The sequence below is a fragment of the Echeneis naucrates genome, chromosome 22 (assembly GCF_900963305.1).
Source record: "Echeneis naucrates chromosome 22, fEcheNa1.1, whole genome shotgun sequence".
NCBI classification, from domain to species: domain Eukaryota; kingdom Metazoa; phylum Chordata; class Actinopteri; order Carangiformes; family Echeneidae; genus Echeneis; species Echeneis naucrates.
Window position 1 is genome coordinate 6,795,521 of NC_042532.1, and position 16,139 is coordinate 6,811,659.

At 40.9% G+C, this 16,139-nt stretch overlaps 1 protein-coding gene across 1 annotated transcript; it reads right to left on the reverse strand.

Annotated features, from left to right (window-relative positions):
• Window positions 1–285: 285 nt before the first annotated feature.
• Window positions 286–12,992, reverse strand: LOC115035702 (calpain-1 catalytic subunit). Its single transcript, XM_029493661.1, has 22 exons — window positions 12,827–12,992; window positions 11,042–11,294; window positions 10,503–10,572; window positions 9,664–9,782; window positions 9,417–9,550; window positions 9,130–9,304; window positions 7,654–7,728; window positions 7,461–7,546; window positions 6,499–6,573; window positions 6,100–6,260; window positions 5,357–5,523; window positions 5,229–5,240; window positions 4,540–4,748; window positions 4,206–4,245; window positions 3,990–4,058; window positions 3,705–3,762; window positions 3,562–3,623; window positions 3,186–3,254; window positions 2,993–3,071; window positions 2,181–2,297; window positions 1,341–1,393; window positions 286–1,180 (listed from the first exon to the last, which is right to left on the reverse strand). The coding sequence occupies exons 2-22, from the start codon at window positions 11,276–11,278 to the stop codon at window positions 1,154–1,156; spliced, it is 2,094 nt and encodes a 697-aa protein (XP_029349521.1). The 5' UTR covers window positions 11,279–11,294; window positions 12,827–12,992; the 3' UTR covers window positions 286–1,153.
• Window positions 12,993–16,139: the final 3,147 nt, after the last annotated feature.

A 16,139-nucleotide genomic window follows, 5' to 3' on the forward strand; every position in this document is an offset into this window, starting at 1 on the left:
AGTGTCTCCCAGGGACTTCAGATTTGTTTTTAACATGCTGGCAGCCCCAACGGTTCTCCAACAGACCTTTGTTAAAAATTAAACCTCTCTGAAATTAACCCATCATTGTGTGAGAATACCCGAAAAAATAAAACCTAACGCATGTCTCTTGTAACTTGGGTAAAAATGGTTCTTTCAATTAGAAAGCACGTTGCCTTTACAGCAAACTCTCATTTAGTGATGCTTTGTAAACATATAGCATGTGAAATAATGGGCACCTCAACTTGAGGAGTGATTGGGTCGTTGTTGTGGAGTGTCTGCATGTTGCATTGTCCTTTTTTTTTTTTTTTTTATTGCATTGCTTCTCATTAAACTAAAAGCTGCACACTGACGCACAACTTTCCATGCTGATTGTGAGCAAATTATGAGCACGTATAGTTCTATGAATCACTATGTTAACACAGGAAATGAGACTGTATATAGTTTGTATGGCTCACAAAGAACTGAGAGAAAGGCGAGAAAATGGAACACAAATCTAAGCCATGATTTACGTGTATGCAATGTTTAATAAGCTGATTTCACAAGAAAATGTCTCGCCACATTACAGTACATAACATGTAAAAAACATATTGCTAAAATGTTGATACGTGATCAACAGAAGAGGTACTGACCCAAATGAAATAAACCATTCTATCTGAAAGACTGGCTCAAGCATCTACAGCAGCACTAGCAGCCCTATGAGGCTGCATTCAGAAGCAGGCATGCTAATATTTGGCAAATGTAGCATTTACATTGTTTAACTAAGCTAGTGACCTGTCATAAAGCTGTTGTTCTATTAGCATCAGTTTAGCACATTACTAATTAGCACTTGACACAAAATAAAGCTGAGAAAGACGTTTAAGTCATTCCAAATTATTTCAAGTGGGGCATGAATGTCTGTACCAAATTCCATGGAGAGCATGAAAGTCAAGTAGTCAGTTAATGAAATGAAAACTACCAATATATGGAGAATCACTTAATGTCAGTAAGATTCATCCCCTGTACCAGTAATATGAACCAAATCTTATAGTGAAAAGACTATGAAATAGCTTCACTGAAGAAAAAACAATAGTTTTAGTTCTTGTTCCTTCAGGTTCATTCCACATGGATCCTGCTGCTCATCTCCTCTGCCAGGCTAAGTGTACATCGTAAGATACATCCACTGTAAAAAAAAAAAGACGAACGCTCACATCATGATCATTTCATCAAAAAAAAAAAGAAAAGGAAACATTCTGTAGATGATAACTTATGTCTAAACTGCGGAAGGTGAAGGAGGATGACCTACAAATTCACAAAACGCTCAAAAGTCTGAGAACTCTTACCTCTGATTCACGAAGAGTCATGGATGGCCCATTTGACAGCTGGTTGAAAATTTCTATCGAGATAAACAAGAATTCTTATGACTCCAGAAACTTTGGGGGCAAATAATTGGAGGTAGATGTAACTGACAAGCTACGACAGCAGTTATAACTCCTGCACCATGAATGTTGTAGCTCCTCTTAATGCAACTCATCAAATAAATATACAGCATGTCTAAAGCCGCACGTCAAACATCCTCTAATGTGCATTACATACAGCACACATTCATACAAATTCAGGAGAAGAAAACTTGAGTGTTTTCCCTCCTCTAAAGCTCAGCTGAAGCTGATGATTGTCAGCTCTTCTGGTATTTTGTCATACACCACAGCACAGGATAACCCTAACCCTAACCCTAACCCATGTTGAATGTATTTACTATCTTTCATTATCTACAGTTGCTTCCCATCTCAAAGATTTTATTAATGCTGTTATCACTACGACAGCTGCTGATCATCTCTCCTCTGCTTCCTTCCGATTTTCAGACTTGCATTCTGAAGTGTCCTGTCGTCAGCTGCTCTTTACCTTTTTATTAACTCCCCCCTCAGCCCACACACACAAAACCTGACTGCTTCCTCTACCTGGCTGCTTTTGAAATCCCTGACTGACGAGAGTATGTTTCGGTTGCAGGTACCTTTGTATAAATGAGACACTTTGCTATTAATGTTGTTATTGTTGTTATTCAGCTGGGTTTCGCTGCACTTCACTTCCACACTCAAGCTAAGTTGCAAATAAAACACATCTCAGAGTGCATAATGTTGCGTAAGTGTTGTTTGATCAGATGGCGGATGTGCACTTCTACTTACGGTTCATGCAGTCATAGCGCAGCACCAGACTGATGAAGCTCTCCAGCGTTATGTGTCCAGTGGAGGCCCCGTAGCGCAGAGCCAACAAATTCAGCATGTCATCGCTGACCCTCTTTCCTGACCAGCACAAATACGGCAAGAGTTCAGGCGTTTACCTGCAGAATATCTTTTCCTCTAAGCCACTGCGGGGCCCCACCTCTGTTGCCCCCTTCATTCCCTGCCATGGCAATGAATCAACGAATCTCTGCGGTGAAAGACCTCTAAGGTGCTGACACTCTCCAGGTTTGCCTTTTCGTCGTTCAAATTGCAAAGTGGCTTTTGTGAAGTAGTACATTGTTTGTCATCATTGTGTGTCTAATCTGTTTAAATCCGTTCGTCAGACACAAAAGCAGGTGATGACATTACAAAGTCAAAATATACAAACGACAAAGCATGCTCGGTTGTGGCTTTTGATTAAGGCTTTGCTGTATAGCCAGTTCATCATTGCCAAAATATATGAAAACATTAACATAGCATCGTTATTGTTCCTGCTATGTGATTAATTTTGTTTTCAACAGCGTGGGACATTTGCATAGATTAATAACATCTAATGCATTCCATTAGTTAAGGTGAAAACCTTTGCATGCACTGTCAGTTTGCAAAATTTTGAGACAAATCAACACCCTTATATCATGTAGAAGGCCTCTTGTACTATTTGTCTGACATTCGCTCTCTTTTTTGCGCGTCATTCATTAGATTTATAAGAGCAATAACTCCCAGGGTGGTTAAGTTACATATTTCCTTATTAGATAAACAACCGACTGATATCTTACCCGTGGCCATGATTGCGTTCCTGAGCTCACTCAGTGACAGTGTTCCTGTTTTTGAGACATCAGTGCGGAAGAAAATTTCCTGGGGAAAGAAGAGATTAAGTTATCTGAAACACTAAATCCATCACAGCAGAGACACGCAAACCGTGATCAGGAAAATTAGTCTGGCTTTAGCCCTTTGCTTGGCTCTGTTTACCTTGTAGTTCACAACCTTCTTCCACAGACGTAGAAATTCATTTCCATTTAGTCTGCCAGTGATTGATGTCTTCAGCCCATAATTAAGGTAATAAATCATCACATGCTGTGTCAAAGGGTAATCTTTGTATCCATTTGTTTCTGGTAAATCAACGAAAGAGCGAGCAGGGAAACTGGGGAATCTGGAAACCAGGCGGGCAAGCAGGGACAAAGAACCGGCCACACCCCCCTGCCAGACCTGCCATGGGCAGTTTTACAAGCACATTAGTCTGTCCCTTGGATAAGACAGATGAACAAACGCCTTGTGTGGCATGTCACTGATATTTTCGTACTTCAGTGCTTTCGTTTGGGAGCACACCAGGTCCCAAAAAGGATACGTCCAACAGAGCAATGATGCTGCGACAGGCGTCAATGCTGAAGCCTCCAGATTTCAAGTCTCCTGAAAAAAAAAAAATAGAAAAAATATCATGACCGTCAATTTAATGTTTGAATAGTTCAACTTGAGTTTTGCAGCCCAAACCTAACAGGATTTTCTCATTTAGAATCATCTGTAGCTGCTCAGCATCCACTTCTTCATACTGGAAATATGAGGAAAATAATGACAGTGGTGGTTATCCTTATATTGAGCAGAGATAATGATACGTTATACTTTACAGATCATATTTGCATGAGAACATTTGGGGTATAAATTTTTTTATGTTATGGTTCGTTTCAATTGTCGCTGCACCTGGGAGAGATTTACTCAACAACAAAATAATCATGTTTATCGAAATGTTGAGTTATTTCTTTAGAACACATGTATTACCTTGTCAGAGTATTGACGGAAGAATGTCCTCTTATTTTCGTCATCTGCTCCGTTTTCAGTTGGTGAGTGCTGTGGAAGAGTGAGCACTTTCAGCTTTGTATGAATTTAGGTACTGCGTAATATACACATGTCACATACCAACAGTTCAATCACTGCAAGGAGTACAATACCAAGATAAAATAAGCAATGTACTATATAATTTGAAATCGCACACACCGATTCTATTTCCATATGGTTGTGCCCGCCAGAGTTCTCACTGAGATGAAAGACCAGAGACATCAGTGCATTACGTTTGGGCAGTATTGGATGGTAACACAATATAACACAAGTGTTGTGGTGACATTATAAAATGTATTTGTAAACAATTACTAATCTGACCCATTTGGAAAAGAAGTTTCCTCCCTCCACTATGATCCCTGAACTGCTTTTAAATCTTTGTGTCTTGAAGATTTTAATCTTAATTAAAATTAATTTAAATTTTTATCTATATAAACTTCAGTCCACATCAACAAAATTCTAAAAGTTAGTTGTTGACTTATGAAATACTTACTGGACATGGGTCTCTGCCTTGGACAGGATGGTGAGGATGAAGGAGGCTGTCTCATTGGGATTGAAGGTGGATGGCACAATCAGGTATTCACCGGGTTGCAGCCTCAGCAGCTCCATCACCTCACGCGCATTAACGTAGGTTTGAGTTTGGGCCACTGGTATGTTTTTGTTGAAGAAAGAGGCTGGGAACTTTCCCAGCGTACCCTTGTACTGCAATGACAGTAACAAACAGATGTTTTGCCCCAGTGCAACAAGGCGGCCTAGTTGTTAGCGCTGTTTCCCCACAACAAGAAGGTCGCGGGTTTGGTTCCCGCGCCTGAGGCTTTTCTGTGCAGTTAGCATGTTCTCCCCGTGCCTGTGTGGGTTCCCTCCCACCGTACAAAGACATCATGTACATCAGTGTGCATGTATGTGGGTTAACTGGTGACTCTAAACTGTCTGTAGGTCTGAGTGTGAGTGTGAGTGTGAGTGGTTGTTGGTCTCTGCCTGTCTCTGTGTGTTGGCCCTGTGATGGACTAGCAACCTGTCCAATGCGTACCCCCCCACCTCGCCCAGAGTGAGCTGGGATTGGCTCCAGCACCCCCCATGACCCAAAATAAGTGGTAGAAGATGAATGAGTGAATGTTTTGGCTCAATCGCCAATATCGGTGAACAAGTTTTACTGAATACTTGGTTGAAAATGTCACTTACTTGTTCGGGCACCTTGGATAAAATCAGCGGAAATCAGTTGATGGAAACAAAACACAACGAGACCAGTTAGTTTGTGTGAAATCACGGCAATATGAAGAAATGTTGAGAAAATGAAAAGCGAGATCTACCTGAAATACTGTGAATCCAATGTGGAGATTTTGAACCAGGCGTCTGTTTCTCTTGTCAGGCTTTTGCATGAGAGACACCAACATGTTGCTATCACTTTGTGTCTCTGAACACTGAGTTAATAATTTGTCGATTGTAACCCGATACTGTGGATTAGTCCAGAAGCTCCCTTGGGACCAAAAAGGCAATCAGTTTTGAGGTGATTAATAAAGAAGGTAAACGAATTTGCTGTGTAGTGATGATAAAATGAGAAATAGATTGGGATAATCAAAGAGACTTGAAATGAATACTCTGAGTCATAATGTAGGATTATATGATCTGTGAATAGTTAATATCTGGATGGGTTTGGGGCAGACGGCAGAGAAGTCACATCGTGTTGTCATGCAAAATATTGACGTTTGATAATTGCCAACAAAAAATACTGTTATTCTACACTATAGTGGAATAATACCTGCCGTATTCTTAGTCCGAGGCGTCAGTAAAATGGGACTGAATTCAATCTGTGTTTAGATCATCAGTGATAAAGAATATGAAATGCAGTCTGGTGTGTACCCATGGACTACAGACTTTCAAGCAAATTAATTACTATAAGTAAAGACATTCATGTCACTTTTCAATTGATCAATCAATTTAAAATGTATTTACTCCAAATCATGTTCCATCTCACATTTGTCTGAATGCAGTTTTGAATGTGTGGTGATGTGTAGAGATAATCATAACATAATGTCAGATATTGTAAAAGTACCGGGGTTATTCATGCATCCCCCCGCAGTGGTTCCTGCAACCCATCTGCCCTCATAGTACGAGGTCGTCCAATGACAAGTGGAGTTTCCATCAAGGAAGTCAGGACACAGGCAGCAGATGTCCAGATCGCTGAAGAACTTACAGAAGTCTTGCAGGGTTAGCCTGCGGACAGTAAAATGAAATTAGGTAACTATGTTTTTTTGCATTGTGGAAGTATGAGACCATTCGCTACATCCATAGAATCAAAATAACAGCTGTGAATGAGTAAGCCGATGCAAAAATGTTCAATAGTTTTTGGTGAAATGACGACATTAGCATTTGGAACTAAGCTTAGGTACTGTTTGCTTGATGCATTTTCCATTTTAAACATCTGATGAAATATAGATTTTAAAATACTTACCAAAACTCCCCATCATGGCTCACTACAAGGCTCACCTGCCGCTCTTGTTTGCTCACAGTATGCCACAAAGGCGATCTTAAGAAGCAATTTGTGAGAAAAGAAAGAGGAAAGAAATTTTGTCATGATTGGCTCTTACTATTATGAGCATTAATTTAAAAAAAAAAAGAAAATCCTAATTAGAATGATGTGTACAATAAGAAAAACTAAATGTGTCAACTGAATAGAGACAACAAAGCAAGAAAAAGTTTAGGTTCAACTTCCTTGAGCTTATTGCTATTTTAAAATGAACTCTTTGTTAAAAGTATTCTAAATTGAGCTTGAAGACTGAACACTTTTACTGTAAGTGCATGATGCCTGATGTTATAATCAAAGTGCATGGAGATTAGGAAAGGTGGGAGTTTGATATCAAAACAAAGGCTCTAGTTGCCAAAGGGATTGTGTAAGACACAGCAAACTTGAGGCAGGATGTCGGTCCAATAAAGGATTGCCTTGACTTTCTTCCAAACATCCTGACTATGTTTTTTATAATTACCCTCTCATACACATGTAACGAAAACACAGCAAGCACAAATTGTGATTACCATATGAGACATGAACTACAACATTTTGTCTGTCGCCTTCTGTTGTCGGTGGTTCAGAATTAACGCGGAAAAAAACGCGAAAAAGCATTTATCACTACCATCACTACATATTATCGCTCTGAACTGGCACAAACAGTCTGCAGCTTGTGCAAAGGTGATTCCCATAAGACTTGCTTTCCCTCCGCTCTCGTTATACATGACTTTAAAAAACATTGTTTTGAATGCTGTGGAGATTACCATCCAGAAGCATGCATTCTTGCCAAATCAACTGGGCGACAGCTGATGCCGTTCTCACCGTGTTATTTTGGCATGGGAAAATTGTAAAATTGCATGTGCTTATGTGACAAGTCAAAGCAAGTCTTGATGAAAAGTTGATCTCACCCATCGCTCCAGTCTCCGTTCCACTCTCCTTTACCCCAGGGGTTCCACAAACGCACCAGACTCACGAGCTGCCCACTGCTCACAATCTATCCAGGGGTCATTGTTGGAGATTTATTTATTCATTTGTTTTTAGAAATGGTAGAATTAAATGATACAGTTCCAGTGTCTTCAGAAAAAAAATGCAGCCATTCACCTCTTTCACACCTGTGACAGTATAGGCATGGCCCTGGACCAGTCCATTTGGTAGCACAGTGTTTTCAGGCGTCGGCTATAAATAGAGATATGCAATCATCCCAAGGAGTCTTGTTCATGTGTCCCACTTAATGACAACTTTATGATAACTTGTGTTAAACAAAAACAGAAGGAAACAACTCTTCTCCATGTAAGTATACAGATGTCTGCAGGGTCAACATCCATTAAATTAGGTAACTACTGTTTTCCTGTTTCCATGAATGTATTGCAGAGAAGTATGATACCACTCAGAGTCACTTCATTGTCATTGGTGTCTTTACAATTGCTCTCTGTGTTACTTTGACCTTTGTATAAATCCAAAGCTGAATTTCTTCCCCAGTCTAACCGTGGACTGGAGCCGAAACTAGTCTGGCTTTCCTGAGATGGACAGCCTGACAAGTTGCTATAGCTCCCAAACGTGACTGTTATTCTCCTCAATCCGTGAGTAACTTCAGTCTTCAAATATTTCATGCCTGAACAGTCACTATAATGTCTGCTACCTTAATGTCGGGATTTTGTTCTTTTGGAAAGGCTGGTTTGGTCTGAGATGGTTGGGCTTTCACTTTTTTCTCTCTCGCTCTCACATACACTGGAGAACTTTGCTCATTGGCCTGCCCCTGCTGTTTTTTAGATGCCACTATCAGCAGATTTCTTAACAACTCGCTGAGAACAGGGAGATAGCACGTAGGTGTGGCCCATATAACAACGTTTTGGACTGACATGCTGGTGCCACGACTAGCGGCGGCAAATATCTTATATGTAAAGCAAGTTACCACGAGCATCTTATTTAATGTGACAGCTGCATCAACTAGATTAAAAGCCTTCACATGTCAGTAAAAAGTACTATTTCAAAAGCCTGACCCCACCCGGTTCTTCCACTGTATTATTCTAAATGTCAAACATGTCTCTAGCTGTAGGTATTTAACCTTTTTGAGTGAGGCGAAAAAGCTCTTTATCTCCCTGCTCAAGAAAGGAGCAGGTTCTATCATGTAGGCATGTTCATGTTTATGTCACAGAAAGGACTAAACTGCATTAAGACTGTGTAAACAGATCATTGTTCAGTCTTTGGTTTTTAAGGGACTTTGCAAAGAGCTGAAATCATCTTATGTTTCGCATGATGTGCCACTGAGTGACTTAGTCTGGGGAGTCACTGCCTGTAATTACATTGACATTTTGCTTCACGCTGTCTTGAAACCTAACACTTTTCCCGCCGCTTCGTTTAATAAACAGTTCTTTCTGATTTCCTGCTATGACAGGTAGAAATGCTCGCAGCTAGAAAGGCACATTATCACATCCAAACTCCATCTTCTAACAGTAAGACAAATAAAGGCTGAGATCATCTGGGCCTTAAGATCCTTTTACGAATAGCGGACAAACATCCTGAAGAGGTTCAAGTGCAAAAAGAAAGAGCTTTCTAGTTTGTTTTATTTATACTTACACCCTGAGGTGTACCACAACCCATCAGGGATTTTGCGTTGCCGGCTCTTATCATCAGATCCCACAGGTTTGGAGGAGGATCTGATAGGTTTAAGTGCATGTGGACACCACCAGTGAAGTCCACCAAAGCTTCAGAAGGTGTTCCAGCATTCATGTCCGCATAAGAACCGCAAACCCTGAAATTGGAACAGTGAGTGTGAAATAACTTTCACAGACTTTCTAAACACACTACCAATCTAATTCTGAGAGGGGGCATTTCACGAATGAGAAACGCTTTGTTTTCCATACTTGGCATAGGCTTTCTCCAGCAACGCAGGCCAAAATTCATTCGGATCTCTGGAGCGGACAAAGATTAGTCTGCCATCGATTGTTGGCAGCTTGTCATCTATGACAACATCCAGCCATCTTCCAAACCTCCAGAACTGAACAGTTGAGAAGAGAGACGATGAGGAGGTTTAAAGCAAAATATGGTAGGTACCATTTAACAGAACATTCACTTGGACCATAACTGTCGTAGCAATGACTGTTGGTTTACCCTGAAGTGGAACAGCCCACAGTAGTCCTCATTAAAGCTCTGCCCTGGAGGGAGAACTTGTTCAAAGATATAATCCTGGAAGGTCAGAGCTCCAATAGAGGCAAGAAACCAACAGTCTCCTGAGCAAAAAAAATAAAGGTCATTAAGTTGTCTGAATAGTAACGTATGTTTTGTTTTGTTGTTTTTATAGCAACAATCAAACATTTAGCTGGAAGCAGAAAACATATATGTCTATACGCATTTTTAACATTTAGGAAAAGTTTCTAGAAGCTCCTCACTGTTTTCATTTAAAGATGGGGGTAGGTTATGTGGCTGTAGATATCGGCTCTGAAACGTATAGGCACATTGGCATTAGCAAAGGCTCCATGTAGTGTGACAGCCAGGCATTGGGCAGAGGAGAGGCTTGCAGATACAGATTTCATATTGTTTTTCTTCCAGAATTGGGAGTTTGCCATCGCTATTGCACCAACCAATGAAAGCACAGCCAAATGTCGGCCTGGTGATTTTCAGGTCTCAACATGCAAGTATGTTTAAATGGAAACTCACTCAAATGATCTCCTGTGGGCTTGAAGTTACTGTTAGCGATTTATTTTGCTGCACAAAGTATATTTTCTTTAATGATATGCTTCGAAGCATAGCAAGAATTACAAGTCTGAAAAATTCCTGAATAATTGTGGTACTTGCAGCCGTCTGAATAAGAGATGTTTTAATATTTTCACCACTGATTCCTAAGAACTCTTCTTTAATTCCACTTATGATATGTAACTCTTTGCTGCACTTTACTCTGCTGGGAAAACAATGTATGTACTAAAAAAAAACAAATAAAGCAATCTTCCTACCAACTACGCCTTGACCGAAGTCGAATCGGGAGAACCCATCGACAACCAAAGATGGATTGGCAACAAGTTTCTGTAACATAGGATTTTTTTTAGCAACACAAAACTTGTGAAAAGGTGAATATTACTCCAGAGATAACAAAAATACAACTTTGTCAGATTTGTCCTAGAGGCCAGCTGTTTGTCCAAATGTATAAGAACAGGAAAAGAAATCAAATATCTAGAGTGACTTGGTAGTACCGCAGATGAAAAGCATCTTTATTTGTCACATAATTGTTAAAAGTTAATTATCACTGGTCAGCCGTGTTGCATGTTGCTTCAGTTGTTTTTTGGGGGGTTTTTTTTGGCCATCTGTAGGTGCGGAAAAACAGCTGAAGTCCAGATTTTATTGGAGACTTGACGAGCACATGAACCACATCCAAAGCCTCCAAAAGCACATTCCAAAAAACAGAAGACAGCTGGACTCTAAAACTCTCTCAGGTGAGCACTTGTGGTTTATACACTTCTGGACATTCCGTCGCCTCAGTCGCAAAGACACTTACCGATGGCCTCATCCACTTAACTTTGTAAAGCTCAGTGGGACTCAGTAGCCCTGAGCCGATGGCGTTCCTGTCAGGGGGGAACATCTCATCGATGTACCTTACATGTCGGATGAGACAGTACTGTTTCAGCTGCTGGAAATCTTGTTTGAGGAAATTCTCAGGATTGGCAATGGTGCCATAACCATCATTCTTATGGCGCGCATTGATGATGTTCATACACACACCCGGGGGAGTCATAGCTGCAGTCGGTGAGCTGTTTGGAAAAGAATTCGATTGTGAATAATAACATTGTACAAATTATAGCAGCAACATTATCATAGCAACTACTGGCATTATTCAGACAACACTGAAATTACTTTTCAATCGCTCAGAGGATTGAAAAGTAAACAGTCAGATGTGCCTGAACTTTACCAAAGTCATTACAGATGATCTCTACTATCATGTCCAGACAGAACTAAACTAACAGCTGCTGTTTATATCGAGCAGGGTTATCCTTTTTTTTTTTTTTTCAGGTGAACATTAAATGCTAAACTCCTGATGGAATTTATTCACTCAAAAACACAGAAATGGAAAAATCCCCCAGGATACCTATGATCACCTTTAAATCCAGGATCTTCCCCACTTACTAGGTAGAAAGATAAATACTTAGAATGACACCATGTTGCCCTAATGACCTGTATTTATTTGTCTGTGCTTTTCATTTGTTATTCACTTATAGAGCTTTGAAGCGTGATGGATTGTAGAGGATAAATAGGGGCACATGCAGCAGAGAGCCTGGCTAGCCCCTGACTTGTGTGGAGCTTTGAGCACAGTTGCTACGCACTCTTAACCATCTGAATATCTGCCTGATATTTCAATGCTCTTTTTCTTTCTTTTGCCTTTTTTTTTTTTTAATAACGCTGTGGACCTAAAACTGCCGATTAAATAAATCTGCCTTCTGCCTTATAACAATTAAAAGGAACTAGTGGCTGCCAAAGATGTTATGTCACTGCACATGCTGGTTATACAAAAACACAAAAGTATGTGATGCAGTAACGGTTTATGTTTTGGTCGAATCTTTCTCATTGAATGTCCGTGGTTGCGTTTGCTGTGATCGTTGAGACTTTTGAACACGGTAAACTAGCTCAAACTGCCACTTTACTTTTTCAGCTGTGGCAGCATATCAACATACAAACAGAACTCAAGCTGATGGTCCGTGAGTGCGTGGAATACACTGAAAACACAACACTACCATGACAGAATTTAGTTCTATAACACTGCTTCATTTCTGTGCTTAAAGAACTTCCATTTACTTTTATTCAGTCACAAACATGAGAAAAAAAAATAAAAATAAAGGGACTATAATTATCTTCAAAGTGTGCCAACAGCAGAGGCAACAACAGAGGCAATGCTGACAGTGCCTTTTTTTATCAGTTGTTTTTCCTGATAATGACAATGTGACAAAAGACTGCATTTTACCCAAGTTCAGTAGGGGTGAGATCCGTCCGCTGAGAGTTTATTCTGCCTCAGCAGGTGAGGAAGAATACATGCTACATAAGCGTTTGCAAGTTTCAAATTTTACTTTCAGTTCCAGTTTGATCTCAGCTCTATGACAAATAACAAAATGTTGTAAGAAGTGAAAGAACACAAGCCAATTAAACACACAGTTGACAAGCTTTGTAGTTAGTCACAGCACAACCCGGAGAGGCAATATATCAACTCAACAAAGTAATGTTGGCAAGTAGAAGTGAGAATGCAAAATCCAATGCTAAAAATGTTGCTGGGATATTAAAATGTTAATCTTACCTCACAGGCAGGCCTGTTTACTCTGGGTGGGTCAATAAGTGTGACAGAGGAAGCGTCAGGTTTTATAGAGTGGCTGCAAATACCCGAGGCTACCTCTGTCAATGTAGGCTGTCCATGTATGCAAGAGAGAAGCCTCTGACTGACAGGCTTTGACAAATAAAACAGCACAAAAAGAGAGAGAGAGCAAGAGAGAGTGAGAGAGATAAAGAGCAGGTGTTGCCTCAAAGACAAATCACACCCATTAGCGTTCACTAACACACACTGCATGTGGTATTTGTTTCCTTTTCACTTGGCGTGCTCAGATATTCTTGAAACTTTCAGGTCGCCAACGCTGGCTGCTATCAAAACAAATCCTCCACTCTTGTTTGTGCATGTGATGGCGTGCAACTCATCTTTCATTGCGGCCGTCTCCCACCTTATGGTGGGAAAGCCGTTCTAATCCACCTCCACGGATTCATGAGAACTGTCAGTTATGAGCGATGATGACAGAAGATTGTTGTAGGTAGTGGGCGTGGTGGAGGAAATGTATGACACCATCATGGACATGCTAAGTCTGTGCTGCAGATGCGCCCTTGAAAATAATATTTTGTATATAGGGAATATTTATATATTATACACATCGTATTTTAGGATTTATGACGTTTTTCGAAAGGTCTGGTCTGGACTGGTCTAGTCTCTGGGGAGATCCCGTCTCTTGGTCTGGTCTCTGGATGGGGGTCTGGTGTCTCATCTAGTCTGGTCCGAACTGGTCTATTCTTTACTTTCTGCAGGCATCCGGTCTCTGGTCTGGTCTAGTCTCTGTGTGGTCCGGTCTCTGGAGGGGGGTCCGGTCGCTGGTCTTTTCTAGTCTCTGGTCTGGTCTCTGGAGGGGTCCCATCTCTAGTCTGGTCTGGAGGGGTCTGGTCCAGTCTCTGGTCTGTTCTAGTCTCTACTCTCTGTAAGGGGCCGGTCTCTGGTCTGGTCTCTGGAAGGGTCACATCTCTAGTCTGGTCTGGTCTGGTCCGATCTAGGACCTGGGGGGGTCACCGTTCCTTGCTGTAGCCCAGTCCATCACTTGTCATCAATTAAACAATTATTGGTTCTTTCCTTCTTATTGTAGGGTTAGGGTTAGCCACCATGCTCCTCAGGTCAACACATACATTTACATCAAGTCACCAATTAAACTAGACATGTTCAGGAGCCCCCACTGGGAATCGAACCCCGCCCACTACGCTCAAGTAACCATCTTCCTACCTTCATTCATTCATGGGTAGGGGGGTGCGCATTATTAGTGACCCCCACAGAGCATTTTCCCAACAGATACATTCCTTTTTATTCCGGAAAAAAATCCCAGAAAATTTTATGAAAAATGTCGGCCAGCTCTGTTATTCATTCATAATGAATTCTGTTTTTAATGTCTAATTCCGTGATTGCCGGTTTTATAGGGCCCTATTTACCGAATGCCTGGGAAGACCGAGCTTGATATGAGCTTCACAGTCTGTAAGGTTTGCAAAATGAGCAACCCATGTTTAACTGCTCTATTTTTTTTAATAAAGACACACTTTTATTTTTGTTACTTAAGCAATACGTGATATTGCTTTTATGCAGCAGTAGCAACAAGCATGGATAAATGTTTTAAAACTTAATAAATGTGAAAAAGACACTTTAATGTCTCCATTTGTCTTTCTGTCTGCAAAGCAGACTGAAGTAGCTAATGAGGATTCTTGGCACACCTATAGATTGAAGCAGAAATTATTATAGTCAAATCACTTTGAATCAAAAATCGATTTTGAATCAAACTGTAGCCCCAAAAATCAGAATCAAATCAAACCGTGAGGTAGTAAAAGATTCCCACCCCTAATAAGAAGGTCGTTGGTTTGGTTCCTGGTCTGGAGCTATTCTGTGTGGAGATTGCATGTTCTCCCCGTGTCTGCGTTGGTTTCTTCCAGGTACTCCAGTTTCCTCCCACCAAAGAAATAATTTTTGGGTTAAGTGGTGACTCTTGGGTCTAGTCGACTGAGTAGTATGACAGTTAATGTCCCCAGGTGAGCTCTGGAAGTGTTCAGCCACAAGAGGGCAGAAGTGCTGCACTAATGAAGATACAAAAAGTCTGTGACATCTGAGAAGCAACAAGCCTTCACGCAAACTTAACAAAATGTGCCCTTAATTAACGTGAGCAGGCTGACCACCCCTCAACATGATGTATCATCATTACTCCATTTGAGGTAATATTCAAAATTTGTGTCTAAAGTCTGAATGAAAGAATGAATGTGAATGAGAAGGTGCGTCCAAACTTTTGGCCTGTACTGCATATATATGGTTTTTTGTAATTTGTTCGTCGTGACATTTGCCAATGATTGGCCGTGGTATTTCTGCTTGTGTGGTCCCAGTTGACATGCACTGACCATCTCTTTGGTTCCTCAAGACAGTTGTTTCTGCTTTCTCCAGTCAGTAGCTCACCAACTGCTTCACACACACATGATAAATGCTTCACTGGCTTTGGGAATATTTCCAATTCTATTCAAACTTGCTCAGGTAACTCCTTCGTCAAAGGAGCTTTCACTCGACCCTGCTAAAGAAGCACACTATAGACCAGTCTCTTTACTTCTAGTCTTCTCTATGATAAATGTACCAAAAGGGGGGTTTTCAAGCAGGTGTCATTAATCCTCATGGAATGACCTCTTTTTTACAAATCAAGTGCTCTTTACGAGTGGCCACTCCACAGACACAGCTGTGACAGAGGCCTGAGGACAGCTAAAGCTTCAGCTTCGTCCTCAGTTCTTACCTTGCTCCACTTCTTAACCCTCCTATTATCCTTGGGGTCAATTTGACCCCAATCAATGTTTATCATTCAAAAAACAATAGTTGGCTTTTTTTTTTTGCTCCATATTTCATGACTTTTCCTAATTTGATGGGGACAACTGATTAACATCCTTTGATATAGTGAAGCACGTCATTCATCTGTACTCTGATGTGTGCTCCTTCATTTGAATCCTTTCTCATTTAATATGTCACAACAAGAATGAATCCTGCAGGGGGTCTCTGCTGAGGGCCATCCAATCCCTGTACTCCCAAAGCGAGAGCTGAGTCTAGGTTCTTGTTTCCGCAAGGGCTGTGCTTTGTCAGCAATCCTGTTTCCTGATTTTCATGGACAGGATATTGAGGGAGGAGGCCTGCAGTTCGGGGAGCTGAGGGTTACATCCCTGCTTTTTGCAGATGATGTGGTCCTATTCACCTGATTTTTCACAGAAGCACGGAGGCAAGACAGAACGCAGGCAGCTTCCGTTTTTTTGTGCCACACTTCTGGTCCAACACTCTTCCCCACTGTGTAGCT